General features: G+C 47.6%; 2 protein-coding genes across 3 annotated transcripts; both read left to right on the top strand.

Moving 5' to 3' along the window:
- The first annotated feature begins 549 nt into the window (after positions 1-549).
- Positions 550-9288, top strand: ARHGDIB (Rho GDP dissociation inhibitor beta). 2 transcript variants are annotated; one of them, XM_071423162.1, is made up of 6 exons: positions 550-929; positions 4289-4477; positions 5045-5128; positions 5987-6063; positions 7612-7675; positions 8618-9288. In XM_071423162.1, exons 2-6 carry the CDS (start codon positions 4300-4302, stop codon positions 8815-8817), a joined length of 603 nt encoding a protein of 200 aa, XP_071279263.1. In that variant the 5' UTR covers positions 550-929; positions 4289-4299; the 3' UTR covers positions 8818-9288. The 2 variants fall into 2 exon arrangements, with proteins under 2 accessions (XP_071279263.1, XP_071279264.1); XM_071423163.1 differs by lacking the exon at positions 550-929 and adding an exon at positions 4042-4181.
- Positions 9289-10010: 722 nt separating this feature from the next.
- Positions 10011-27625, top strand: ERP27 (endoplasmic reticulum protein 27). Its single transcript, XM_071422033.1, has 7 exons — positions 10011-10104; positions 10315-10415; positions 12978-13115; positions 16423-16536; positions 19475-19600; positions 26310-26507; positions 27189-27625. Exons 1-7 carry the CDS (start codon positions 10011-10013, stop codon positions 27231-27233), a joined length of 816 nt encoding a protein of 271 aa, XP_071278134.1. The 3' UTR covers positions 27234-27625.
- Positions 27626-27927: the final 302 nt, after the last annotated feature.

Genomic DNA, 27927 nt, shown 5'->3' with positions numbered 1-27927 from the left:
GTGAATGTAAGCCCATTGGCAATAGATATGCTTTGCTTATTTTGCTGCTGTAAATGCATTAAGAGCAGTCTATCAGTCATTGCAGGCCCAGATTTGTTGTTTGCAAACCAATGATCTAATTTGTTGTGCACTGAGGACTATGTACATGAAGGATTTATGTCACTGATGAACTAAGTGGGCACTCCATGAGGGGCAAAGAAAGAGGAAATCTGCTGATATTTCACAAAGTAAGGGATGTGAAATCTTTTTGATCGTTTAATCAGCCCTGGGAAATGAGAGCTTTTTCTTTCTGAGGTAGCTGATCTTGGAAACTGCTTCTGTGAGAAGGGCTGGGAGTTGGGAACAATAAGCTGATTAAGTGCAGCAGGTAGCAGGAAAAATGAGGTTCATTTTTTTTTCATTTGCAATACTGCTTATCTTCCCACGTACGCGGGAATACACAACCCGATTCTCCGCATATTTTAATCGGTATAAATCAGCGCCACTTTTTGAAACAGACCATAATTACAGCAGGAAAATAAACAAAATAAAAGCCTGGGGAGGAAAACAAAGCCATCACCCCCTCTCTCCCGGGCACAGCAGCCCGAAGCGGCGCACGGCGAGCACTCCCGCGTCCCCGGCCGGGCTCAGCTCCGCAGACAAAGCCCTGCGCACCTCTGCGCAAAAGGAGCGGGCGCAGACAAAGCGGGGCAGGCGGCGGAGCGCCGCAGCATGCGGGGCCGCCAGGGCTTCCTCTGCTGCGGGTGGGCTGCTGCTGCTGCTGCTGCCGCTGCCGCCGCTCTTGGGGTTTTTTTTTTTTCGCTGCGTGTGAGTGTTATTTTTTTTTTTTTTTCCTCTCTTCACCAACTTCCTTCCTGCTCCAACTGCCAAAGCTCGAGGCTGAGCGCTGACAGCAGAGGAGGACCCCGGCCGCAGGCGCCGCTCCGCCGGTGAGTGCGAGGGGCGGGCGGGGGCAGCGGGCACGGACGGCGCGGCCCCGGCTCGCTCCCCGCGCAGCTCCGCGCCCTCGCCCCGGGGCTGGCGCCGGTGCCCGCTCCTGCCCGGGGAGGCAGGCAGAGCCCTGCCCGACCCGAGGGGGAAGCCAGGCTGCGCGCTGCCATGGGGCAGGGCAAGGAAGGGAAGGGGCCCCCGCGGTCCCGGGCTGGCCCGGCGCTCCCCGGGCAATGGGCTCCCTTCTGCACCCCGGGGCTGGGGATGGGGAGGCCGGGGCTGGGGGCGCTGCTGAGTCCGGTGCGCTTCTCCCCCATCGCGGAAAATTACTTCCTCCCTGCTAAACCCGCTTCCTGGAGATTAGCCCTCGGCCAGGGGGTGGTTTGGAGAAGTGATGAGCAGACGGAGGGCAAGTGAAATGCTGTCCCTCTGACAGCCCTTTTTGTGCCCCGTGGAGGCATGGGGGGGCCGAGGAGGTGCCCACCCTCCACCTTGTGACTGCCCCTCCTGCTGCAGGTGCGAGGGCAGCTGTCTGTCCACGGCACAGGCAGAGCCCAGCTGCGAGACTCTCGCGCCTCTCGCCAAGGCGTGATTCCGTCTTTGCCTCCTGCAGCCATCTCTCTCTAACAGGGATCCCTAACCTGCCCTTGCCCCCTCCCTGCTGTTTCACGGGTGCTGCCAGGGGTGCAGGTGACACAGGACTGTGGGATGGAGCTGCAGAAAGGCAAGAAAAATGTGGCAGGGCAAGACACCAAGCACACAGATTTCTCCTTGCATATAACAGTGTAGGGTTAATTTTCTCAATTTAGTGAGGCTCTTGGTCTGAATGGGGGCTCCGTATTAGGCTGGGCAGTGGCACAGAAACTCAGGAACCCCGACAGCAACATGATGTCTCTGGTGCCTGAGCTCAGGAATGTGTCTCAGCTTGCAGAGGGCACCAGCAAGTAGGGGCATGAGCTGCTGGGATGGGAGCTTTCCTCTTGGTCACCGCCTGCCTTGGAGTTTGGCAGGAAGGCAGCATCAGGTCCATGGCTTGGGGAAAAATGCCAGAACTTGGTCTGATCGGTGCCATCCTGAGGCGCCTGTGAGCCAGAGGTTGTTCATCCCAGACAGTCTGGCTGGTCCTGTTCCCTGCAGGATCTTGCTCTTGGCATGGCAGATTGTCTGTGCCCCTTTCTGGGAGGTTCAGAACCTAAAAGCATTCCCCCTCAAGTGAGCCACCCCTGGGGGCTAGCAGGGACAGTCTCTGTGGCATGTGTGGTGCAAAGGGAAGGTCTGAGCGATGAGGAGCAGCCAGTCCAGTCTGACTCTGGTGCAGTCCTGACTCTGCCTTTTCTCTGCATGAGGGCAGAGATGCCTCTTTCCATCCCCTGTGATACACTACAGGAAGTGGACATGGGAGGATGGGGCGGGTAGGCACCTGTGCTCTGTGCTTGTGTTGGTGGCAGATGCAGCCTGGTATTGTGGAGAGCTGGGGTCACTGCTCAGACCTGCAGCTGGAGCCCAAGTGGAAGGCAAGGCTTGGCACTGGCTGTCATGGCTAACCCCAGCCTCCTCCTGTGCTGAACGTGGAATGGCACTGAGGGCATTGTGAGGCTTTCTAAGGTGACTCTGCTGGGGCCACAGAGTGCTGGGGCATGTGTAATTGCTGCTTTAGGGAGGGAGCTTTTGGTTTCCTTTCTCATGAGGACAAGCTCAGGGGCCTTTCCCATGGTATTTGGGTATTTCACACTCCTAGGTCTGGGCATGAACTGAACCAGGATTATTCAGCTGCTGGGACCTGTTTTTTTTTCCTGTTTGTTTGGGTTGAGATTCCCTTTTATTTCCCATGTGCCCATTCTGTACTAGTTCCTCATTCATCTCAAAATTGCAAAGTTGTCTTGCAATGGCCATTTCCAATTAAAATACCTGACTGAATCTTCTTGTTTGTGTGCTGGTCAGTTCTTTTCTGTCCCTTTGCAACATGCCAATGTACCACTCCTTGATTATTTTTCTTCCCTGCACTGGAATTGCTCTGAGAGGTCTGCATACTACTCAGAGTTGCCTGGCACCACTTGATGATTCACCTTAAACAGTTGTTTTTTCCTTTTTTTTTTGTTCTTTTTTGTGTGTGTTTCTTTTCTATTTTAATAAATGAAAAAACTATCGCATTAGCTCCCAGTTTAACTTTTGGGAGCAGGGGCAAAAATTAAGGCTGCAGCTGCAGAGAAGGACAACTGATTTGTTTGGAAAATTGCAAATAAGGAAGCAAAAGGGGACTTTTTAGTAGGGACAGTCTCAAAGAAGCCTAAGTGGAAGTGAACTGAATGATCTGTGTAGCTTGACCAAACCCTCTTGCTGCCAGAGAACAAGGAATGGCTTGGCCATGTGTGACAACTGTACCAGGGCACTGCTTTGTTTTTCAGCCTTTCTCCCAAGAGTGGGAAGGTGGCTGGGACCATATGGCTGCCTCCTGGAGGCAGGCAGCTGACTGAGGGCACCTGGCACAGCATTGCTTACCTCTCCTGCCTGCCTCCTGTTCCCCGTCCCATGCTCTGCCCATTGGTTGCTATTTCCCTGCTCTGGCTCCATTTGGGATGCCAGCCCAGCAGTTTCACTGCCCGTGTGCCATTCAGCACCCAGCCCCACTGACTGCGGCTCAGCTCTCCTGCCTCTCACTGCGAGGGCACGGCTGGAGCAGCACGGCTGTGCCTGGCTCCTCTGGGCTCCCCACCGTGCTTCCCTGCTCAGTGGGAAGGACTCCTGGTGGGTGCCTGGAGCCAGCTGTTAGTGGGAGCACAGGCAATGCCAGCACAGACTTCGCTGCCCGCTTCCTTGAGAGCTTCAGCTGACTTGCTAATCTAAAAAGTGGCTGTCAGATATCCGACCTTTCTGTGAAATGTGGGGTTTACCCGTTATGGGAGGGTGAATGAAACATCTGTCCTTGGCTTTATTCGTGTTTCTCTGTGTTCCAGTGTGTGGCAGTGGCTCTTTGTGCGAGCCCTGTACGAGGGCTTGTAATTGCAGGGTTGCCGGCCACAACTGTGCTGCAGAGTGGCTGTAAATCACTCTGGTTTCAGCCTCTGCTCCCGCACCTCCTCCCTGGGAGCGAATAATGGTGTAGGTCTGCGTGTGCGCGTGGTGCCTGCAGGGAGAGGAGCGGGGGTAGGGGGGGATTGTGTTTGAGCCAGAATATCAGCACAGCAGTGTCTGGATTGCAGCCGATCGCCGTCGCCATTTGCCTGTAGGAATCCCGCTGCCTTCAGCACTGGGTGGGTGCCTGCCTGTCAGGGACTGAGCCACACTGTGCCCACAGTGAGTGCCCCCATACTCCCAAGCCACAGCAATCTCACTGACTGCCCCCTCCTCTGTCACCCAGACCAAGTCACCATGACTGAGAAGACACAAGAGCCTCATGTGGAGGATGATGATGATGAGCTGGATGGGAAACTCAATTACAAACCTCCTCCCCAGAAAACACTGCAGGAGCTGCAGGAGTTGGACAAGGATGATGAAAGCCTCGCTAAGTACAAGAAGTCCCTGCTGGGAGATGGACCTGTGGTAGTAGGTAGGCTGGGGCACACTGACAGGGAGGGAATGGGGAGATGTACTGCAGCAGTGTGCTGTTGCTTCAAAGAAGAGGGATCTTGTTTGCCCAGGCACATGCACTGCTTGTGCTGGAGGACTGGGGATGGGCAGGTGGAAAGCTGCACATAAAGGAAGCACGGAAGATGCTCAGAGTGTTAGGAGTTAGGAGGATTACTGGGGAGTGCTGGCATCAGAAAAGGACTTGTGGTGGGAGATGTGTGGGTCTCAGAGGACTTTTGGGGGTTTTGAAGGGGTCAGCCTATGCTGAAATGTGGTCTTGTTGCTCAGAATGATCCTAAGAAGGAAATTTTCTATGGTGGAAAGACCACCTCTAGGTATTGTGATGGAGGCCAGAGGGATCCATGTGGAAGGACTGGGTAGACATGTGGTCCTATTGTGCTAAGGAAGCCTGGCATTACTGGGTGTTTCATGAAATGCAGTTTCTGTGTGGCAAGGCATCCCTGTTTCTTCAGTGTCATTCCCCTCCCCTCTGATTGCATCTAATTTTGCAAGCTGACAGCTTCCCCCTGACTTTTCCTACCTGCAGACCCAACAGCTCCCAATGTGGTGGTCACCCGACTCACTCTGGTTTGTGACTCTGCTCCAGGACCCATCACCATGGACCTTACAGGTAGGCACAGGCTCTGCCCTTGGTCACAGAGGGGAACAACCAAAGGCCCTGGCATGCTGCAAGTTAAAAGAGAGTTTGTCCTTGGGATGCCACAGTGGGTTTTAGAGGAGCTCTGAAGTCATCTTAGCCTTGTTTCTTATTTTAAGGTATACACATATAAATAAAAAAGAAGCTGATGTAACAGAGGAAAATATTGAGATATTTTCCTTCATCTAGACTGCTGTAGGAGCTCCTGGGTTTCTCTTGCCATCTCTGCTTGCTTCCTTTCATTGACACTTCATGAGCACAAGGGATGTGCATGCATTTGGGTTGCAGGCTGTATTGAAACTTTAGAATCAAGCAATACTGCAGTTCCGGCTCCTGGGGGCATGGGGAGAGAGCCTTATATGGGCTTTTCTGCAGAGAGAGGAAGCTGGGCCTGGAGAGGCAGAGAGGCTTCCTGTTCACCCAAAACCACCCAAAACCCCTGTGGGGCCCAGGCAGCCTTCCAAGCTGGGCAGGAGCTGTGGAACACGCTCCTCTCACCAAGCCAGGCTGGGCATGGATGGAGCATACACACCCTGCTGCATCTGCTCTGCAACAAGCCTGTGCATAAACATCCTTGTGTACATGTGCTCAGACCTGTGTGTGTTCAGGCATTATCTTCTGTGGGCACAGATACATACGAGCACCCAGGAATTTCTGTGTATTTGGTCACACAACACAATCTCACAAGGATGTCTGCATGCTCTTTTTACAGGTGTCATCCTTTGAAGGGATGCTCACCTCTGACAGCAACCCCATGCCCATCTTCCCCCCTGTGCCTGGTCTCTCCTTGCTGTGACATCTCTAGCTGACAGCTTGATTCTCTTCTTGCAGGTGACCTCGAAGCACTCAAGAAAGAGACCTTCGTATTAAAGGAAGGGGTGGAATACAGAGTTAAGATCCACTTCAGAGTGAGTTATTTTCCTTCCAGTTGCTTCTTATCAGTTGCTAAGGCCAGTCAGTGGCAGTCTATCAGATAACTAGAGCCAGGCAGAATGCCTGCCCAAAAGCTCCCCTAGCTTCAGGTGCTGTTCTACCCAACAAGGGATGAGGTATTTCCAGGAAATCACTTCTGCTTGCTCACCCCTTGGAGGAAGTTGGTTTCTGTTTGCTCACACTGATAAATGAGTGGGTTAAAAGCCAGATGGGTAGTTTTGGCTGAGTTTGGTTTTGCTTTTTAGCCACTAGAAAATCTTTACTCCACACTAAGTGGAAATGAACAGGGAGGAGAGAGAAGAGAAGAGAAGAAGAGAAGAGAAGAGAAGAGAAGAGAAGAGAAGAGAAGAGAAGAGAAGAGAAGAGAAGAGAAGAGAAGAGAGAATGGCTGTTCATGAAGTACTGATTCAGTCAGTAATACTGGACTTCATGTACACATTTAGAAGATGTAATATTGTAGCATTTGGCTACCTGAAGATACCTGAATTCTTCAGGTTGTGATATACCTAAATGGTCTTATTTCACCCTCACTCCCATTAATCAGTGTGTCAGCCATTTCTTCTGTTTACAGCTGAAAATTAAACTTGGCCACGCTGCAGTGTGGCATCCAGCACTGAACTGATCATCTCTGCAAGTGCTTGATTCAAAGATGGGCCTGGAAGAGAATGCAAAAAGGGAAGAAAGATAATTCTCCTGAGACAGATGAGGGAAGGTGTTAATACTGTGGCTTCTGTAGGGCAGATTTCCCTTTTTCTCTGAGGCTTGCTATCTCAGAGATGAATGTCCCTCAATGCTCTCCTCTGAGACACCTCCAGCTCTCTTTTGTGCTGTGAAATATTTCCATCTGTATCTGTGCCTTGTTGACTGGAGACACCTGAAGCCAGACAGGTTATTCTAATTCCCTCCCTCAGTTCCATGGCTGGTAAGGGCTGGTACTGTGGGAATTCTACCCTGGAATGTAAAAGGATCTGTCCATCTCGTTTTCAGATTGAGTAGTGTATGCTGTGGGAAGGCAGTATATGCTGGAGGGGAGGAGCAGCACTGGATACACCCAAGCTATCCATGGGAGATTTGAGAAAAGATTTATGAAAACTGTCCCTCTCTCTTTTGAGAAGAAACTTCCCAGCTCCCCATGGAGCTTAGAGGGCCCCTGGAGCTGCCCACCCATTGGGGCTGAAGGGATGACTCTAGTTACCCATGGATGGCTTCCAGTATGAAAATTATTAAACAGGAACTCCCTGCTTCACTTTTCTTTGTCCTCATCAGCATGTCTTGAGAACTTTACTGATGTGCTCCAGTCAGCTTCAAAGTTGAGCAAATGATAGGGAAGTACAGAGTTGCACAGAGGATGCTAAAAGTCTCCAGGTACCTATGGAGAAGTTGTTTTAGGGACCTGTACAATGTGCCCTGTGCTGAGGCTCCCTTGTGTAGGGAGCCAAGATGGGTATGTCCTTCAGGAGGGGAAAAATCATCAGGTACAGAACCAAAACTCCTCTCCTGACACTTCTGGTTACTTCCTGCAGGTAAACAGGGACATTGTGTCGGGACTGAAATATGTGCAGCACACCTACCGGACAGGGGTGAAGGGTGAGTAAGAGCCCTGCATGCCCTGCACAGCACTGCTCCTGCCTCTGTGTTCCCTCTTCTGGAACAAGGTTCTGCAGCTCTGGGCTGGGACAGAGGCCCCCTTGGTCCCACCCTGTGCTAACACTCAGGACGTGACTTCTCAGCAGAGTGCATAGGCCTGCTTCACCCAGGACAGCAGTTCCTTGTTTTGTGCACACTCAGTGTGAGCCAGCTCTGGGGTCTGTATGCTACACCCTGGCTGCAGCAGCAAAGTCCACAGACACTCTGCTTGGACAGTGCTTGCCACACTGTTGCCTTTCCATACAGAGCTCTTCTCGTCCCCTCCGCCCCCTGTGCAGTGGTTCAGCCTGTGTAGAGCTTCCCACCCTCTGAAAGCTCTTCAGAAGCCCTTGGTAAAATTCAGACCTGCTCTGTGAAACTTCCCATTGTGTGCAGGGCCCTGTATTTGCCCGTGGGTTCTCCTCAGTGCTGCTCTGCTTGGACAAGGCAGAGGAAAGCCCCATTTTGTACACACACACCCCACATGCATTTTTGTGCAACCACCTCTAAGGCCTCAGCATCCTGTTCAGCACACATAACTGGTGTCTTCTCACCAGTAGAGAGAAGTAGTGGGAAATCAAGGTAGATCTTGAGCCATATGCTGGGTGTACTCACAGCCAGAATGTTCAGCTTTCTCCCAAATTAGTCTCAAATGAGGACAAGTACATCCATGTGAGAGTGCACAAACTGAGTTGCCTGTTCACCTGCCCATCCATCCGTGTTCTCCTTCCAGCTGTCCTTATGCTTCACTAACCCACTTTTCCCACTGATTTTGCTCTCCTTTTCTGCCATGGGCTGTTCCTTTCTCCCCCATCTCCTTCCTGCTCTTTTGCTCATGGCTTCCTCTCTCCCTCATCATTCCCCATGCGAGGGGCTTATTCCCTGTGGATTGTTTTCTCCTAGTGGACAAAGCCACGTTCATGGTTGGCAGCTACGGGCCACGGCCAGAGGAGTACGAGTTCCTGACGCCCGTTGAGGAGGCTCCTAAGGGTATGCTGGCTCGAGGCACCTACCACAACAAATCCTTCTTCACGGATGATGACAAGCACGACCATCTCACCTGGGAGTGGAACCTGTCCATCAAGAAGGAATGGACAGAATGAGTTCACCCAGTTTGCCTTCCCCCTTCCCATCCCCTTGCCTCCTGCACCAGTCTCCAGGCCTTTGCTGCTTCTTCTGATACACTGAGAACAACCCAGCCACCACCCCATCATGACCATAATGGGTTAAATTGGGAAGCACCTCCCTCCCTCTCCCTCAGTACTTCCTCCTGTTGTCCCCATCTCTCCCATACCAACTCCAGTCCTGGAAGTGCCTTTTCGAGGAAACAAGATCACCTGGCAGGGGTGGACTGGTCCCTGGAAAATCCCTATCTTGAGTTACACTTGCCATGTGCTCTGACTCATTGTAAAGGGTCACTTGGTCACTTACCTCCCGTGATGGTCTCCTGGTCTGTATCTGGTGCCCTACCCTGTTAAAATCCATCCTTGTGCAGGCAAAGCCAGTCAGGGGGAATGCAGCTAGCTGCCGTAACAAGACTTCAGTGTCTGAGAATAAAACCAGTTTCTTTCTTCTTTTCTGCATGAGTGTCACATTCTTTTCTAGAGCATGTTTCTCAGTGATGTGTGTGTGGAGAATGCAGTATAGGAAGGCTTAAGAGCATATTTCAGCAGGGAAATAGCCCTCCTCCTTCAAAGCAGCAGCCTTACTCTATAAGCAAATTATTTCAGAACAGTTTCCTTCAGGGATTTCATTAATTCTTTGAAGCCAAAGTCTGGGCTGTGATGGGGGCAGACTCTAGGGGTGGACAGCCCCCACCTCTCATCCCAGATGGCTGCTGAATGAGCCAGGGAGCTGTAACATACCCTTCTCATGTTTAACACTTACCATAGCAGCTGTTCCCTGGAGCTAATGCAAGAGTTGCACGTCCTCGTGGCCAGCCTGCTGGCCAAGCACAAGGGAACATCAGCCTCTGGGATCCAGCACTTGGAGAGGGCTGTTCTTGACCCAGCTGGGGTGTCTGCTCACAAGGGTGCAGGGCAGCTGCCAAGTCCAGTTCCATGGGTGAGGTGACACTGCAGTGTTGGTGCCGCTCTCCAAGGCTGATTCCTGCACTGCAGGGAGGGGCTTTCTCCAGCCAGGCACTTATCTCAGAAGCTGGAGGCTTTGCCCTGGGCCAGCTGCTCCTTTCCCACCGCCCCAGGGGGGTTGTGGGTCCCCAGAGCAGCTGACGTGTCTCTCACTGAGGAGAGCACCAGAGCAGGGTGGCATGGTGAGGAGAAGGCGAGCTGGTGCCATGGGCACATCCATCTTCCCGTGCCTCTTTGGCATCCTGCTTACCAGGTGCTTCCCAGCAGGGTGTGCTGGGGGGAGTGACTCTGCGTCCCACAGTAAGTGAGCTTTCTTCCTGCCTTGGGGAAAGTCTGGGTCTGCTTCAGGGAGTCCTCCTTGTCCAAGGTATGCTGCACAAACATGTTGAGCTTGCAAGAGAGGTGTGTGGGCGGGCTTGTAAGGTTGGGATGCTTGTGTGTGTGTTGGGGGGATCCTCTTTGAGCTGCTCCTTGTGTACACTCTGCCCAACCCTGACCTTTGCTCTGCAGGCACAGCCAGCACCACAGACAAACCCATCCTGTTAGACAACGTCCCAGATGCTGAAGCCTTCATCAGTGGTGCAGAGGTGGCAGTCATTGGATTCTTCCAGGTGTGTTCACAGCACCTCCCCTCTGCCAGTTGTGAGCTCTATCCCACCCTGATGAGAGCGTGAAGGTGGATGTGGTGTAAACACCTGCCAAAGCAGCTGTTGTCCCAAAAAGTGCCCACAGTGCTGGGGCTGTGACAGGCATGTGGAGGGATTAGGTGATGGGTGACAGAGAGAGCACAGGGAATTTGGTCTGTGCATGGAAAAGGAGATGGAGCAAGGGAGGAAGATGAAGGAGGTTGTAGGAGTCCTGGAGCAGGAGAGAGGTAAATGCTGCAGGGGAAGGAACAAAGAAATGTACATGGTAGAGAAACAGTGTTGGTGAGGGGTGCATGGGAATGTCAGTTATTTGCTGTAGTCAGCAAAGGCAGAGGCACACACTGCCTGTGTGATGGGGATGAGGAAGCCAAATCTCAGGGAGAAGTGATAGTGCAGGCCCACTGAAGTCTGAGAGAGTTTGGGCTCAGGCTGAAGCCTCCTCGTGGGGAGGATGTAGGCATGGTCTCTGTTTCACTTCTTTGTTCCCCAGAGTAGGAGTAGATACCCTTGAGACCTGTCTCTTTTTATCTAAATTCCACTGAATTCAAAGGTGAGTGACAGCTATGAGCCCCTTGCCCCCTCAAATGGCATGAGTATTTTTCCTCAGAAAATAAAAGGAAAGCATTTATTGAGCTACAGCACTGTAAAACAGAGGCCTCTTTAATCGGATCCTTATCACTTTTAAGTCCCCAAGTTGCACCTTTTTCCAGGTTTTCTTTGAGCTCTGTTCTGCTCTTCTGCTGTCCACACACTGCCTCATGTCAGAGAAGGCTTCAGACTTTCAAAACCAGATCCTTTTGCAAGCACCTTCCTCCTCCTGCCCTGTGCCTGGGGCTGGAGGGCAGTCTAGGGAGGGCATCGTGCTCTTGCTACAGGGCAGTGGCATCTGCCAGCCCAGCAGAGAGTGAGTGAGGGCCGATGTGGAGGAGCGATGGCGCTGCCTGTGCAGTGCGGCAGCCGCAAGTCCGTGAGCTGTGAGTGCAGGAGGCTTATGCCCCAGGGCCTTGTAAGCACTGATCACAGAGCACCAGCCGCCTCCACTTCGGTGCCTGCAGGCGATTGGAGCTCCTTGGGGGTTGCTCTTGCAGCTCTAAAGCTGCAGTGCAAAGCAGGCAGGCAATCTGCACACGCAGAACGAAAGTGCCGAGCCCGTCCTTCCCCGAGGGCAGCTGCCGGGCTTGCGGCAGAACCGTACCCAGAGCCTCCTCCTGAGCTACAGCAGGGACACGGCTCCTTCTGTCCTGTGCCACAGTGGCCTCCTTCTGCAGGACTGCATTCTTCAGAGGCAGACGGGAGCTGCTGCCGCGCAGCCCCAGTGCCAGGAGCACGGGGCAGCCACATGTCGGGCATTCGGTGCCTGAAGCATGGCCGGGCTGCATTTGAGCAGCAGATAAAGATGTATGTGTGCCATGAAGGCTTGGCTCTCGGCCTGAAAGTATATTCATCCAAATAAAGCCCATGTTCTCCGCTCACCATGAATTACTTCTCTGCTGCAGCCTTTCAGTTCACTGCAGTGTGTGGCTCGGCAAGCTTCCCGTATAATGAGCACGGCCTCCCTGACTGGGAACAGCATGCCGTGATGGAAACACAGCACACTGCTCCAGAAACCCCGCGTGTCTCTGAGAAAGGGCCGTGCTCAGCCTGATTAAACCCAAGGTTTCCCAGGAATGCTGAAAACTCAGCGAGATTATACCCACCCTCGGCTTTAGCACTCTCAACAGAGCAGTTGATGCATTGGCATTTCCAAAACAGGTCATGACAGATGTTTTTCTTTGGAACGAACAAAGAATTTTGTTTTCCATTTTCTCTGGGCTCACAAACAGCTGAGCTGACAGTTCAAACTAAAAAGAAAAACAAACCAATTTCCAAGCAGAGACCATGTCTTGAGAATTTATATCCAATAAATAGAAGTATCAAAAATACATCATTAAAAAGTTGGGAATGGGAACAGCAAGGAAGGCTTTAATACAGGCAAAGGATAGCTATAGTTAATGGTGTCTGCAAGAAAGAGAAGGGACCTCAAAATACTGAGAAATCGCACATTTCTATCCTTTGATGTACCTGAATTAGCTACTTTTACAGGATGTATCTAAGATGTCCTTTTAAAAGAAACCATGACACTGATAAGGCAAGGTGTTCAAAATTGACTCTGGAATCAAGGTTAGCATAAAAATGGCGATGTTTTCATATATGTATATATTTTGGAAACGCACACTTATATACACATGCACATGTATATTTTTTGGTTTTATTTTTTTTTTTTTAACGAGCTACACCTATGTTCTGACGAGTTCCCAAGGACTCGGCACCATCCTGGCGGGCTCCTGCATCCCGGAGCATCCCGCCCGCGCAGGAGGTGGCGGCGGCGGCCGCTCCCGCGGGGACCGAGCGGCCGGCAGGTGTCGCGCTCGGTCCGCCCGCGGCCCGTGCCGGTGCCGGTGCCGGTGCCGGTGCCGGTGCCGGTGCCGGTGCCGGTGCCGGTGCCGGTTCTGTCTCGGCCCCTCACCGTCCCTGCTGTGCCCGCAGGACCCGCAGAGCCCCGGAGCGGAGCAGTTTCGCCGGGCGGCCGGACAGATCGCGGAGGTGCCGTTCGGGCTCAGCAGCAGCGCGGCCGTGCTGTCGCACTACGGCGCCGCGGAGAACACGGTGGTGCTGTTCCGCACGGTGCGTGGGACCGCGGCGGGGCCGGGGGGCATCACGGGCCGCTCCCTCCCTGAACACTCTGCCAGGCAAAAACCTGCATCTCCAGCACAAGGGTCTGGCTCAGCGCGCTGGTGGGACGAGTGCATACAGCGGTAAAAAGCACAAAACTCATCTCTCCTTAGGGCAAGCCAAAAATAGGGTTGTCATTGGCAGTCAGGCTGCCTGCCCACCTCAAAGTACATCCCTCTTCTTGCCCAAAAGAGGGCTTTTGCTTTTCAACTGCAGAGTGCCTGTCACTGAGACATGGAGAGTTAATTACACCTGGTAAGACTCTCCTGTTTAGGTGTTTCCCTACGGATCTGGGTCAGCACCCAGAGCTCTGCAAAGAGCAATGCCTGTGTTTCTACACGACCTGCCCACAGCTTGGCATTAACTTGGATGGGGTTTCTGTGGTTTTGGAAGGGGTCCTGAGACACATGAAAAGCGTCTAGAGTCATGTCACAATGGATCAACACAGCAGGCTTGATACCAAAACTTGGCAAGTGTCACTTCAGGCAGGCAAAGCTGTCTCCTAGGGTACAAAACTTTTCCAATGAGACAGAAAACACATCCAGACGAGGTCTCTGCAGTTAAGAGATGCTGTGCCACCCTACACTGTGGTTTGCAGACTCATTTCCTAAATAAATTTAGGCATTAGAAATCCTGTTTTGGAGTTTCTTAGGGATGGATGCTGTGCTAGATCATATCTCTGTTGACTCCAGCTCTAAGTGCAGGTAGCTCAGTGTAGCCTCAATATAGCTATATTTGCTGAAATTTAAGGAGATGCTACTGGAAAGAGCCATGTACTTACTGCAAAAGTACCAAGAAGAGCTAAGAGCAAGTATTCTACTGGTTACATCAATTTCCCCACATTGCTCCTTCTTGCACAAGCATGGCAATTGAAAACTGCAGAGGTGGGTGTGTCTGAAGAGAAATGGGGCCCCAGGCAGCACAAGATGTCCTAAAAGCCAGTGAAGTGTTGTGAGACACCAGACCTCTAAGTGCTTGAGGTGGGGAGAAATGGGTACACACCACATGTTCTAGGGAAACTAAATATGGCAGCTTGGCCAAGTTCTAGATGCAGCTTGTACAAAGACTGGACAGTTTGTTCTCTTTTTCCCCCTCATCATTTCCTGCACCATGTTTACCACTGATATTATCCAAATAATTAAAAAAGAATGATCTAAGAGTGAGCAATAGTTAGGCAGATCCTTTTATTTAACCTTTTATTTGCTAGATGTTGCAATTTTCAACAACACCCATTTCAATTTTGGTTCTTAGTCATTGTGGTTTTCTTCCAAAAATGTTGAAAAGATCCTTTGTTTTTGCACTGTGCAGATAGTGATGATGGCTGCCCTGGGAGACAGTTTGATAAAATAAATTGTTTGGATTGTTGGAATTTCTATTATATTGAATATTCTTTGTTCAGAGTCAAGTTTTTGCAACTGAACTCTTCTTTAATATGGAAAAAAACCAGCCAAGAAAATAATGCACTAGTCAGGTTCAAAGATGGTTGACAATTCACTTGTCTGATTGTCAGTTTTTCTTAAATTATCAGACACATTATTTTTTCTTTTATCCTGTGATGAATAATGTGTAGGAGTAAGAGGTCAGAGATAAAAAGGAATTTTAAAAGAACGGATACAGGAATTTGGAATCAAATACTCATTTGAAGGATACAAGGATGCGTCACCAGGATAGAAGTGAATCAGAGGCATAAATTAATTTTTTTCTTTGCCTTTGCAGTGTATGAAACACTTACAATGCTTAGAAGTTTAAACCATAATTACAGTAGTAGGAGGGACTGTGTCAACTGGTGAGACTTCTTTGTAAATAGGGGAAAGAAACAGATTTATTCTAGTAAGAAATCCTGATAGACCTAAAAAGAACATAGTTAACAGATGCTAACCACCTAATTATATGGAGTGATAAAGACATTTTGACTAGAGCTTCAACTATTAAATGCAGGCTATTTTCCAGCCTTATTTTCTTAAAAACATAAATGTTGAGTGCTGATTCAAGATGTTATTATCCCCAAATGGAAGTCAGAGGTTTCCAGAAGCCCATGGAAGCCAAGAGAAGACTTTCTGTAGAGTCCAAGCTACTTTAGATTGGTTCTCAAGGCCTGTCTGATCTCACCCGCCCAGGTGTTGCACTGTCCTGATCTTATTTACTTGAGCAGAGCTGCCCTTTCATGTTATGCAGGAGGAAAACCTGTGAGAGGAATCAGACCACACTGTCTGAAAATCACCAGCTTGTGTTGTCAGACAGGGCGGGTGACTGGTATCAAAGACCTTGCCAATGACCACAGAACAGCAAAAATTACTTTAGATGTCTGCACACCACTGGAAAAACTAACACAACAACTTTCAGAGGTTGTCCACATGCAGAGAATAAAATCTGAGGTGTGCATGTGGACTGCTTCTCAGCCCCAAGAACCTCATTCAGCATGTATCAATGGCTTTCAAATCCCAAACTTTGGGATGACTCTACTTCATGTCAGAGACCACTGCTCCCATGGCTTAGCTCCATCACATCCTGTGGTGGTACTACACAGGAACCCTGCCCTTAAACTCTAGTGTATTGCTATCAGTCAGTGGTTGCCTGCTTTTTTCTGTTTATCAGCTCATGAAAATCTCAATAAAATCACATCATTTTGAGGGGATGAAGTGTGGGGAGATGTGTGGCAGGATGAATTTTCCTCTAAAGCTGAAATATGTTTGGCTTAATTTTTTTTTTTCTTTCCTGCTGTACTGGAAGAAAAATCCTCTTTTTATTGGAGAGATTTCCTGCTTGCACAATGTTTCCAGGAATTCCATACCGGGCGATGCCAATGTTTATTACTTGTAGAAGAAACAGAATAAGCAGATGAAGATGTTTAAAAGGGACATAAAGCCAGTATTGATGTGAGGAGTTAGACTATTTAATGACCTCTCTCCACAATGCCTAGAATAGTTTGTAGCTAATTCTCCCTGTCTCCAGCGCATCGAGAGCTGGTGGTGTAGGTCTGTCTGGAGCCCTCAGAGATTTCTATTATACCATGAGCTTGTCCTTAGGAGGCTGGAGAAGGCTGGGAGACCCTTATCTCAAAGAGCAGGCTCGTTCCTGTAGGTTCTAGGCCTCCAGAATGGTGATGGGAAGAGGTGGGGATTGTGCAGTGGGGGAGAGAGGATGGTGGTGTCCCAGGGGTGGGTGTCTCTGTGAGTGAGTGCAATCAGTGCCTCTGGAGGAGGTGCTGGGAGGAGAGGACAGGACAGCTGTGACTGTAGGTGTCTTTGCCTGACTGCAGGTAGACAATGACCGGCGGGATCTGGACATGAGCAGCGGAGAGGTGGATGCCAAGAAGCTGACCCGCTTCGTTCGCATGAACGAGCTCCGCCTGGTGACAGAGTACAACCCTGTGGTAAACACCAGCTCCCCGCATCCTCACCCTCTGCTTGGCCTTCCTCTCATGGTACCCTCTGGCCCCAGTTTGCATATCCAGATGGATGTGAGGGTTGGAGTGATGGTGTAGATGGGATTGGGGACACCACACAGCTCTTCACTGCTGCTCCACATGTGGACTGGAAGCAGATTTGCTGGGGCATGAGTGTGGTGGGAGAGGAAGGGACTCATCACAGTTCCTTTGGCTTCCCAGTAAATTTGGGATGTTGAGGGGCAGAGAACTCCATTTCTTACTACTCTGCAGGCAGTGCTGCTTTCTCCCATGGACATTTGTCATGTTGTGCCATGCCTGCAGAGCCAGCTCAGCCAGAATGCCCTCTCTTTGACAAGCCTTGAGAAACATGGAAGCTCAAATGACCTGCTTCTGAGACAGAAGGCAGGATTTATGCATCACTCAGCACATAGGGCTTAATGTAAGCCCAGATATTTGAATGCATATTCAAGAATGGGTTGGGAACTTCCCAAGCAAAATCTTTCCCATCCTTTCCATTGTTCCTCCAGAATTCATCAGTTCAACAACCACTACCACCACCAAAACAAACAAACAAACAAACAAACAAACAAACAAACAAACCAGACACAAAATCAGGCTTAGAATGCTTCCATGTTGGCCATCTTCACTGACTCACCCATCTGACTGGCAGTGGCAGGGTCCCTGCTGCAGAGGTTGACCAAGGATTTAGGTTCTCCTGAAATCTTAGCAGTTCCTTGTCTCATTGCTGTGGAGTCAATAGGTATTAGAAGCCCCAGTTGCTGCAAGCCTGAGATTTTATCATTGCTGATGGGGTGTTTTGTGGCCTTCTGGATAGCTATAACAGTGCTGACCAGGCTCAGCTTGTGTTAGAGAAGAATGCTCCAACCTGTTGCAGAGCTATACCTTTTCAAGATAAACTCAAGGATCATCTCAGAGAACCCAATGCATTCAGTCAGTTCAGTTGCAACCCACCAGTAGGAGAGTATTTTGTTTTGAAATGTAACATTTTTTACATTTTTCCCCCAGTGAAATATGGTAGGAGTTTGGTTTTTTTCTGTAATAAAAAAACCTGTTTTTTCATCTTCAAAAGGGAAAATTACATTTTGAAATCACAAAATATTTCTGGGGACTGCTATATCCTGCTCCACTGGCCTAACAGCCCTTTAAGAATACCCAAGTTATATCAACAGGGATGATGTTCTCATCTTTGTAATTTCCCAGACCTTCTGAAACCTTGAAGCCCCTATTAGATCCTTTTGCAATTCATGGGACAATGTCTCTTTCTTGATGCATTTCTGTTGATGCTTTGGGCTCTCACTGCATGGTGTCCTGTTTGGCACCAGGCTGTCTCCCTGACTGAGAATTCATCAGCTGTTCAGCTGGTCCCCTCCACCCTGATGTCAATACAGATGTTGTTGCAGTTTCTTTCCCAGATGCTCTGGAGCTCTATCAAGGTGTTGCAATTAACAGTGCCTCTGGCAGTCCCTGGCCCAAAGCCCTCCCAGCTTCCCTAAGGTAGCTTGGATTTTCATAAATATTTATTCCCAGTGCATATGCTGTTTGCATCCAAAAATGCTGCAGGTCAGCAGATAATGGGGTCATATGGCTCACACCAAGTGCTGCCAAGAGTTCCTCTCCCCATCCTGGGGCCCTTACTGTTTCTCCTACACACTTTAGGAATTTTTAGGCAATGTTTACCCTGTGGGCTTTTCAGGAGAGTCAGATGTGATGCAGCCCTGCTGATGAGCTCTGCTGATTGCTCTCGCACAAGGTTGTGTGGACAAGCACACCTTTGTGTGGAGCTGCTGGAGGAGCTGCTGCTCCCTCCTTGTCTGCTCTCACCCCAGCCTTGTCAAGGGGCTTGCTGCTGGCTGGCTTCATCCTCACCTTCAGCCTCATCCTCTCCCATGAGGGCCTCTAACGCTTCCCAGCTTAGCTTGCAACCCCTCCACTGTTCCCCACCTCAGCTGCACGCTATCAGAAGAGTGAAGGGATACAAAATATCTGATAAATATTAAGCAAACAGCAGAGTCCCGTCTGACAAAGTCTAGAAGCTCTGTTATTCATGGCCCTTGCCAGCATGCACTCCCTGACCCCTTCCTTGTTACTCCTGGAGCGTGTGGAAACTTTCTGCTGCCACTGGCGGGGAGCTGCACAGGCTGTGCCTCTGTGGTTTCGGTGGCACTAGGGAGGCAGCAGGTCTGGCCCCACTCCTGTTTAATTTGAGGGAGAGGCTGCAGGCCAGCAGGAAGCAGACAGAAGTGAGATGAGGAGTGAGAGAGTTCACGGAGATGGTGCCGTGGCTTCTTGGGCAGTGCCAGCCCTGGTTCCTCACAGAGGGCCAATGTGCAGTGCCCACCTGGCCCTTGCCCAGGGCTTCTCTCACTGTGGGACAGCAGAGACAATTTTAACCCTCAGCACTCAGGAATGTCCAGGCCCTCAGGCTGCTGAAACTGTGAACTCATCCCCATCCTGCATACAGTGTAACACCAAAGAAAGAAAATAAGGACAAACATCAACCTTGACACAACAAATCCTTCCCACTTGCTCATATTTCAGACAAGTGCTGGACCTCAGTGATTTAGGACACCCTTATATTCAGTGTTTGCTGGCCTTGCTCTTCACATCTTTAGTCTTCAGCTTCCTGTATTCTGCCCTACTCCTACTCCTCTTGCCTAGTCACTAACTAGTGATGGACCTTTGGGGTCTTCAGACTCTTGTCTGGAGAATAAGCAAAGCCAGGGGGTTAAGAGCTTCTGCAAAGAACCCAAATTGGATCCCCCCCTGCTTTACAGAAATCTGTCCTGCTTTTGATGCTGATTTGCAAAGAAGCCACAGCTGAGCCATGTCCCACAGACACTGCATCCAATGCCAACTGAGTGTTCTCAGTGTCCTTGCCTGTGTTTCTCTCTGTGCTGGGCAGACAGCAATAGGTGTGATGCAGAGCTCTCTGCAGTTTAACCTCCTCCTGATCACGGACAAGATGTCTCCAAAGCACCCCGAGCGAATGCGCAAGTTCCGAGCGGCAGCAGAGCTCTACAAGGGCAAGGTGAGTCCAAACAGAGAGAAACAGGAGCTGTTGGGAGGAAAAAAACCCAGTGATTTCTGCCATGAATGGGGAGGGCATAATCTCCTCTGTGAATTATGAGAGCAAAGGTCAAGTAGCAGGAGAAGAGGATTATCTGGATAATTAAATGGACGGGCTGGTTCTGTTCACCTTTTCCAAATTTGCCACCTCATGGGGTAAATCCCCTCTGTATCCTGCTCTCTGCTCTCCTGGTGAAACTCAGGGACTTTGTGGCTTTTAGCCCAGTTTTGTTCCCTTGTACTGGGAGAGGACACACAGCTGCTGCTCTTCAGTCTGGCAACAGTTGTGCTCTACTGATGTGAGAGGTGAATTTCTATCTACAGCCTGCAGGATGCCAAGGCAGCTTATATAAGTAACCAGATAGCAAATAATGTCAGTGCTTCTTAACCCTTTCACTTCTGGAAATGGCTATTTTAAAGGAGCTGCAAATGTATTGCTTTGATTTCCACACTAAGGTGATGAGATAGATGAGGTGTTTCAGAGAAATTTTGCCTGAATCTCATCCCTCTGGGAACAGAGCTCCCCAAACAGTAAATCATCCGATGTCTGCATCTCAGCCAGCAGCTGGATTACAGTGGAATTTGTGTACAAGGAACAGAGGAATGAACTTGCAAGCAAAGGAGGTTTGGGAGCAACAGGAGGCATTTGTGGCAAGGGAGAACAGCAGATGGGAGGGGGCAGAATGTCAGAGAAGTCGGGAAGGATGAGCTGAGAGGCACCAAGAGGTCTTCCTCTGGGAAATGTGAAGCTGGAAAGATTTGGGATCTGAGAACTAGAATGTCTGTGTGCATCTGGTTTTGGTATTGAAGGAACAGATTATAAATCAAGCATACCCTCACCTTTGAATTCAGGGACCACCTCAGATCCATGCAACCTCAGAAGTCTTGAGACTGGCTTATGGCAGGACTGCTTTGGAACCTTTACATCTTTCCTAGCCATTGCAAGAGACTAGGCAGAAACTATACATTAAAATCAAAAAGTCTCTTCAAAAATGTTTTACTTTGATGAATATGTAGCTATAAAAGAAAACTAATTTATCTGTAAAGTTCCATTGTGAGATGTGTGTTAAAGTGACACAATTAACACTGTTCACCATGAGAAGCAGAGTCTGATACAGGTCTCCACCTAGCAGCTATTTCTTCCAACACAATGCTGTTTAGCATCCTTTGCTATCCTTTGCTGATGCAGCTGCATCTAGTTTTCATGTGTCTTGCCTAGATCTGAGTAAATAGCTATAATTTTCCTAGAAATATTTCACAAAACATTGGATAAAATGTTGAACTGAAGTTCAGACAATTTATGAATTCTCAGCAAGCCAAATCTAGGGGTTTTTTTATTTGTTCAGGCACATTTCCAACTGAATCAGTCAATAAGTTTGCCAGAGTAAAGTACAAACATTAAAGATGTGGGGATTTGACCAATTATTTCCACTTTATTGCTGTGGTACTTGAGGACACAGAGATGAAGTGACCTAGAGTCTAATAAGTTATTTTTCCCAAAGGAGTGGCACTCTGAGGAGCAAATTGTGTTTTGGAGTGCCCTCCTAGAAAGGAGTGAGAGAGAGCTAAGATCCCTCTGCTTGGGTTTTAGGTCTGGATAGTAAGCAGAGTGAAATGCCTACTTAGGTTTGTCCCCATTGCTCTGTCACATAGAAAGACCTGACACCTAGTTTGGGTGTCAGTGGCAGCCACTGCACAATGCCATGAAGATCCCTGCTGGCTAATTTTCCTTGGTGAAGTCACGTGTTGTTGGAGCTACCAAGTTAATTGAGGTTTGCTTCAAAAAAAGTATTGATTAGATTTTGCCTTTCAGTGGCTTGCAGATTGGCTGAGAACAAATGCAAGATTCTTGACTTGAATTTTGCTCAGGATTTCCAGTGAATAATTCCTGTCCTGTGGGATAGTGGTGAAAGGTTTGTTCGTGCTGAGGGGTCAGTGGTACCAGTGGTTTGAGCAAGGAATCATTGCTGTGCAGTGGAGAGATGTTCAGGCTCCTGTGAGCACGTTCCACTGCATCCAGCACTGCTCTAAGTGGCTGCAGAGCGCCAGAACAGACCGGGGGTACTTGGTGTGTGTTGCAGCATTTCTACAAGGAGAGCAGAACACAAACAGAGCCTCAAAAGGGATCCCAAGCAGGAGAAGGGGTACTGATCCTGTCACACATCTCTGCTGCACACTGATGGAAGAGCAGTCCTTGTCACTGTCATCACCAGGGGGAGGGAATAGAGAAACTTGTCGCATGGACAGAGAGATGAAGAGGAGCTGCTGCTGAGGGACTGACCCCAAAGAGTGAAGAAAAGCCATTGTGAAATAACTGAGGTTGGAAAACATCTCTAAGATGATTGAGTCCAACTGTTAATGGATCATGAGGAGGTCATTCACCTGCCAATTTCTGGATTATGGTCCTTTCACCTCTGGTTTATGATATTTTCACTTCTGCCTGAGGGACAGCTGAAATTTTCAGCTGGAGGATCCATGAGACAGGATGGTGAGGACTTTCATTTGAAAACAGTCTGAACTGCACCTAGAGCAACAGTGAGGGCCTGGAGGCAGTCTAAATTTTCTAGATTTTTTTGTGGAACCTGAGCCCTGTAAAATGTTGGAGACGAAAATGCAAATGATAGGTGATGTTAAACCAGCAGAAGCTGACCACAATAAGAAGAAATATGGTAATTTTCTAGCACTTCTGAAGAAACAATTGTGGGTGGATAACAGCTAACAGAGTTCAGAGCACTGCAGCTGCGGGAATAAATCCACCAGCCTTCTGTATCTTCAGTCAAATATGTGCTTATTTGAGAAAGTACTGCCAAGAGTCCAGGCAAGGAAAGGAAATGCACTGGAAAGGAGATGTCAGGGTTCGCATTGCTGAGCCAAATTAGAATACTTATATTCAGTTTTCTTTCCACAGTATCAGAGTATAACATGGTAATTACAGCTGGTGTAACTCATGGGCGTTTGCAGAAGCCTCAACAAGGTGATGTTGGGAATAACAAAAGCAGCTTTTGTTGTAGCTGACATAATTGGTTTCCAATGTCAGAATGATTTGGGTAGGGATGTTTGCAAACTCCCTTTTAATTTAGATGTAGGTCCATTTAGAAATGCATTTTGAGAAACTTCTGGTGTCCTTCAGGAGTTCTTCCATGGAAATGAAAAGATGATGCCCTTTCTCTTGCAGACAGTTATTCGTACAACTTTTATTCTTCTTGTCAGACACTGATGGATCCAGAACTGAGAGAGATAATATTTAGAGATGCCTTTTTTAGCCATAAACAGAGAAGTCTGTAAATACAGACTTTTAATCTCACTTAATAGATATCTGCAGTAAAGATGTTTTTACAGCTGTCTTTTTTTTTAAATTCATGACTGATGTTTTTGTTTTGCATTGATGCACTGTGATGTAAGAAATTACTCGGACATCAGAATTTGATCTTTTTGCTTATACAAAACAGTGAACTTCAGCTCTCTCTCTGAAGTTCAAAGTCAAAGACTGGATATTAGACTTGATCATCTTTTCTGTTTGTCTTTGTTGGAGGAAAACCAAGCAATGGCAAATTGGTTTCTATCATTGCCGTGCTATTTTCTATTATCTTTAATTCCCTAGGCAATAACATCATTCCATATCTTAGTATCTACCACCAACTTGATGTTCTAAAAACACTGGGCTAGGAATCAAGCTGTTAAGACACCAAGACAGCACCAGTGTACAAAATTTATGAAAGGTGGTTTATTGCAAGTGACAATGTGCAGAAAATACCATGTGTGAAGGGGACATTTTGGGTCAGGGGTTTCTGATTAATGCAGGATATCCTTCACTGCCTGAAGCAGCAGATCTCTGAACATGGGCAGGAAGATTGCTACAAAATGAAAAAAATCATGGAAATAATCTCAGATTTTAATCCTGTACAACCAGCTGTTGTACAGGATGGCATGAAATGGAAAGTGAAATTTCTGTTTGGGATGGAACTAACTGATCTCTAGCAGTGACATTAGAGTTGTCATTATAAGAGGGATTTGTTTTTGGTGAATTCTAGCTTTGGTAATTCTAGCTTTACTCATTTGAGTAAATGTTTTAGGCTCTTTTCAGCACTGAGAGAGAAGGACAGGCATATACTTCCTTCCCCTCTAAAAGGGGTGGAATAAAGTGCCTGTCACTGTTTATTGTAGAGGTTATGCAGATGACTGGCTGAGACAAGACTAGGATCTGGATGGCAGAGGTCAGGCAATGTGAATCCTGCCTCATGGTCAATGTAATTTTACATGGTTACTGTGTTCATTCTTTATGATTAGAGCTGACTGGAAATCTCAGGACAAAATTCCTCATGAGAAAATGCCAGTTCCATGAGATGGCATCTTGTCATGGAAATGTGACAACTGAGAAATTTTCTTGGTTTTCAGCTGCTGTGGAGATCAGGCTTCCAGTGCTTGTGGCCTCTGGGCCAGCACATCCTCCCTTCTGCCCCACAGGTGTGACCCTGGGACCAGTCTAGCAGGACTCCTGGAGCACAACCAGCAGAGGTGGGCCCTTCTCCTGAAGGAGAACCCATCCCACATCACAGACCTCCCAGGAATGCACCATTCTCTTAGGTATTAAGGCGTCTTCTTCCGAGCTACAGTGGCCAAATGCAATTGCTCTCTTTCCTGTATTTTTGAATGTAGGCCGAGAAGGAAACTTTGCTGCACTTTGGCACACTGTAGCTCTGTGAGCCAAATGGGAGTCATTAGAGAGACCCAAGTCAGTGACTCTGAATGACAATGATATCTCAGCCTCTCTAGCTGAGGGGCCAGTTTGTGTGTTTCTCTTTGCTCCTGTGAGGAAGAAGGCATTCAGAGTTCTAAACCTCAACCTTTTTGCTCTTTTATTCTTACTCTATTCTTGGTATTCATGGATAAAGTATGTACATATTTTTAGTTTTGGGTGTTTTAGCAAATTCTGGAAGCTTGAAAATTCTGGAAGCTTGATGAAGTGAAGAATATTGACTAACATTTATTCATGTTATTATTTTAAAATACTATTCATCTGTTTAAAGGTGGTGGAGATTTTGTCTAGAAAATGAGGTAGCAATATTTTTTTTAAATTTTAATGACTTCTTTAACATTTGATTAAAAAAATATTGTTGTCTAGTCAATCTCTTATAGAGAAAGCTGTTGAATGCACCATGAAAACGCAGTACCATTTACTGTACTGACACTCTGAAAGTGCTTGCCTCCAACACTGGCCTCTGTTTCCATCTTTCTAGTTGAAAAGAGAGCCCTAAAACATTGCATTCTGCTGTTCCATCTGAAAGCCCCTTAGATCATATCCCTAGACCTGTGGACCTTAAATATTTGAGCCTTTTCTAGCTTGGTGTTTTATCCTGCAAAAAGATGAATTAAGTGAAGAAATACCCCACCACCTGTCTGCTCACCAGCTTTTTGCTCTTGGGGCACAGTTGACTTTTGGAAGAAAAATTACAAATGGTGAATATCACATATCCAGTGAAAGTGCTGTTCCTGTTTCTGTATTTCACTAAAAAACCAAAGTTAAACCTTACAGCAGCCTGAATATCCCTCCTTCCCAATAGGCTGTTGCCTAGGAAAGTTTTCAGATATATTTGTTTTTTATAGAACATAAATTTGATAAGTAAAGAATTTAGTATTTATGAAGTTTATTTTTAGAGAAGAAAACAAGTTTGGAACTAACTTGGGTGTTCTTCATTGAAAAGAAAGAAAAACATGAGTCACAGCCTGGGAACTGGGCACATAATCTTCACATTACATTGCTTCTTTTTTTTTTTAAGCTCTTATTTTCTTGTGTAAGTGAAGCCACAGCCTTGTCCATAGGTACACTAAGTATGCTAGGCCTGGTAGATTGCACAGGGTAAAAGGAAGATAAAATTACACATGCTAGCTGGATGTTTTTTTCATTGAGGTGGATCTCATCTGCTTAGGGATTCTATTTAATCAGGTCACTGATTAAATTCTTTAACTGCTATGTTTATTTTCTTTTATAAATTTTATGATAATTACTGTAGGTCATTCTCATCCTGGTTTATTCATGTTGAGCTTCTCTCCTCAGGTCTGAATGCTCTGCTGAGCTGTGCTGCATGGACATCAGTGTCTTGACAAAAACTTCTGTTTCCCAAATCCTTGTATCCTCATTTCTGCTCACTTCAATATGTCCTTTGCTTCTCTCATGTTCTTATCCTTGCAGGTTCCTGATGCCCTGTACTTCATTCTCACATTCTTGCAATTGAATTTGATTCTTCCCACACCAAAACCCCTTTTTACACTGGGTCTGGCAAGGATGTGAGCATCTTATCCAAATAACAAGTAAAGGATTCAGCTTCTTTGACATTTGCTGTTAAGATAAAACACATTTTGTTTCCTTATCTATTAAGAGAATAGAAGTGGAGACTGCCTTCCTGTTGTTCTGTAGATATATTTTTAAAGAAGGTGAAAGAAGACATTTTGTTTGGTAGTGTAAGTCTGGACTTGATAAAATACAGACAAATGTACTGCATGGAGCTGGTAGATAGTGGACAAGGAAAGTGTTGTCTTAACAGAATATGGATGGTTTTCTCAAAATCTTTCTAAAAATATCACTGTTAATCTTCATATGATCACTGTTTGCGGATCTGTTCTCTGTCTCAGCTTCTGTTTTTCTCGCGTTTTCTTTCCTATTTCCATCACAGATCCTCTTTATCCTGTTGGACAGCAATTTGGAGAGCAATGAACGAGTACTGTCGTACTTCCAGCTGAAGAAGTCCCAGCTGCCAGCTCTGGCTATATTCCACACCCCAGATGATGAGCACGAAGTGGTGGCTGTGGATGACATCTCCATTGAGCGTGTTCAGGACTTCTGTAACCGTTTCCTACAAAGAATGCCAAAGGTAAAGGGGGTCCTGATGCTTTTGTTTACCAGGCTCTTGGTGAAGATTACTTCAGTTCCTTGAACTCCTCCCTGTCCCTGTCACTTTCTCTTTCATCACTTTCTCATTTCCACCTGAATATCAGAGAAACATTAGATTTAGGGCACAGCAGAGGTGGATGTCTTTGCAGAGTCTCTTTCTTCATTGACCTCTGCCTTCCAGTCTACAGCAAGAAGAATTCACTGATCTCTGCAGCTGTATGAAGGTCTCTGTGAAGCATCTATCATCCATCTTTTGGGAACAGTTAGGGAGACAAAGTGAAGGGTGCTTTTGGATGCTGAGAGGGGAGGTGGTGGATGGCAGCGTATGAAAGCAGGTCAGAGCCACCAGTGGCATGGATAGCAATTAAATCTACCAGGAAGACTACAGAACAGAGTGTACAGATAGGGCTTTAGGACTCTACCAGTGGTCTCTGCTGGGAGAGGCACAATTAAATCTTCATGTTCATGCAGTGTTATAAGTTCTCTCTCTGTCAAAATTCATCCTCCTGTAGCACAGGGTCTTTGTGTTGTGTGACAGAAATGAGATAGGGCAGTGGCATAGACAGCAGAGGGAGGCATTTGAGTTATTTTGTTTTCTTTATCCCTATGCTGAGAAACCAAGTAATGTCAAATCTGATTTCATCCCTCTAATGTGTTTTAGAAAGAAGACAAATCTGAGGAGAAGCCCCTCAATGAAGAACTCTGATTGTTTCTCAGCCAAGAGGATGACTGTAGCCAGAGTCTGCTTCTGGTCTGTGAAGAGTTCACTCAGCCCTACAGCTCAGCAATTCCTCAGCCAAGTCAGTCATGGATTCCCATCATCATTCCATATACATACACGCTGTCTGTCCTCTCCAGGAATCTCTTCTCTCTTATCTCTTCTCATTTGTTGGCTCCAGAGCTCTTTTTTTCAGTACTTCAGGACCTCTGGTATTGTCCTACAACATGTCTTTCTGTGTCACTGTTGAAGCAGAGGGTGGCACAGTGAAATGACAATATCAGAAGTAAAACTAATATTTCCAGGGATCTGTTTCCCTCATTCTTTTGGGTTTTGGTGCCATGCTGGGATCCACTGTCAGCCTTGCCTGATACTACAAACAGGTTTGTTGCTTGATATCACATGAAATTTTCCATTTATTTTACTAAATAAAGCAATAAGTGAATGGCCTGAATTTTTATGCAAATGTTATTTCCCACTCCCCTCGTCTTTCACTTAAGGACAAAGTCTCTATTTATGAGTGGATATTTATGAGTGGATAAAAAACTTCCTTTGTCTGAGTTTAACCAATGCGATGCCTACCAGTCAGGTTGGTTGCTAAGAGTAATTCCCTATGAAAATGGACCCATTGTCAATAGATATTTCTACCAGGACAGGAGATATCTGAAGTTTTGGGACCAGA

This window comes from Agelaius tricolor, unplaced genomic scaffold (assembly GCF_023055355.1).
Source record: "Agelaius tricolor isolate 1412-34295 unplaced genomic scaffold, bAgeTri1.0.p SCAF_3, whole genome shotgun sequence".
In the NCBI taxonomy this organism is placed as follows: domain Eukaryota; kingdom Metazoa; phylum Chordata; class Aves; order Passeriformes; family Icteridae; genus Agelaius; species Agelaius tricolor.
The sequence above is the reverse complement of the archived record's forward strand: the minus strand, read 5'-3'. Positions and strand labels throughout refer to the sequence as shown.

Bases quoted from the DNA above. Each gene is read 5' to 3' on its own strand.
- ARHGDIB (XM_071423162.1), top strand. From the start codon at position 4,300: ATGACTGAGAAGACACAAGAGCCTCATGTGGAGGATGATGATGATGAG. The intron at 6,064-7,611 runs GTGAGTTATTTT...TACTTCCTGCAG, and splicing joins GAGTTAAGATCCACTTCAGA to GTAAACAGGGACATTGTGTC. The intron at 7,676-8,617 runs GTGAGTAAGAGC...GTTTTCTCCTAG, and splicing joins CTACCGGACAGGGGTGAAGG to TGGACAAAGCCACGTTCATG.
- ERP27 (XM_071422033.1), top strand. From the start codon at position 10,011: ATGGGCACATCCATCTTCCCGTGCCTCTTTGGCATCCTGCTTACCAGG. The intron at 19,601-26,309 runs GTGAGTCCAAAC...TTTCCATCACAG, and splicing joins CAGAGCTCTACAAGGGCAAG to ATCCTCTTTATCCTGTTGGA. The intron at 26,508-27,188 runs GTAAAGGGGGTC...AATGTGTTTTAG, and splicing joins TCCTACAAAGAATGCCAAAG to AAAGAAGACAAATCTGAGGA.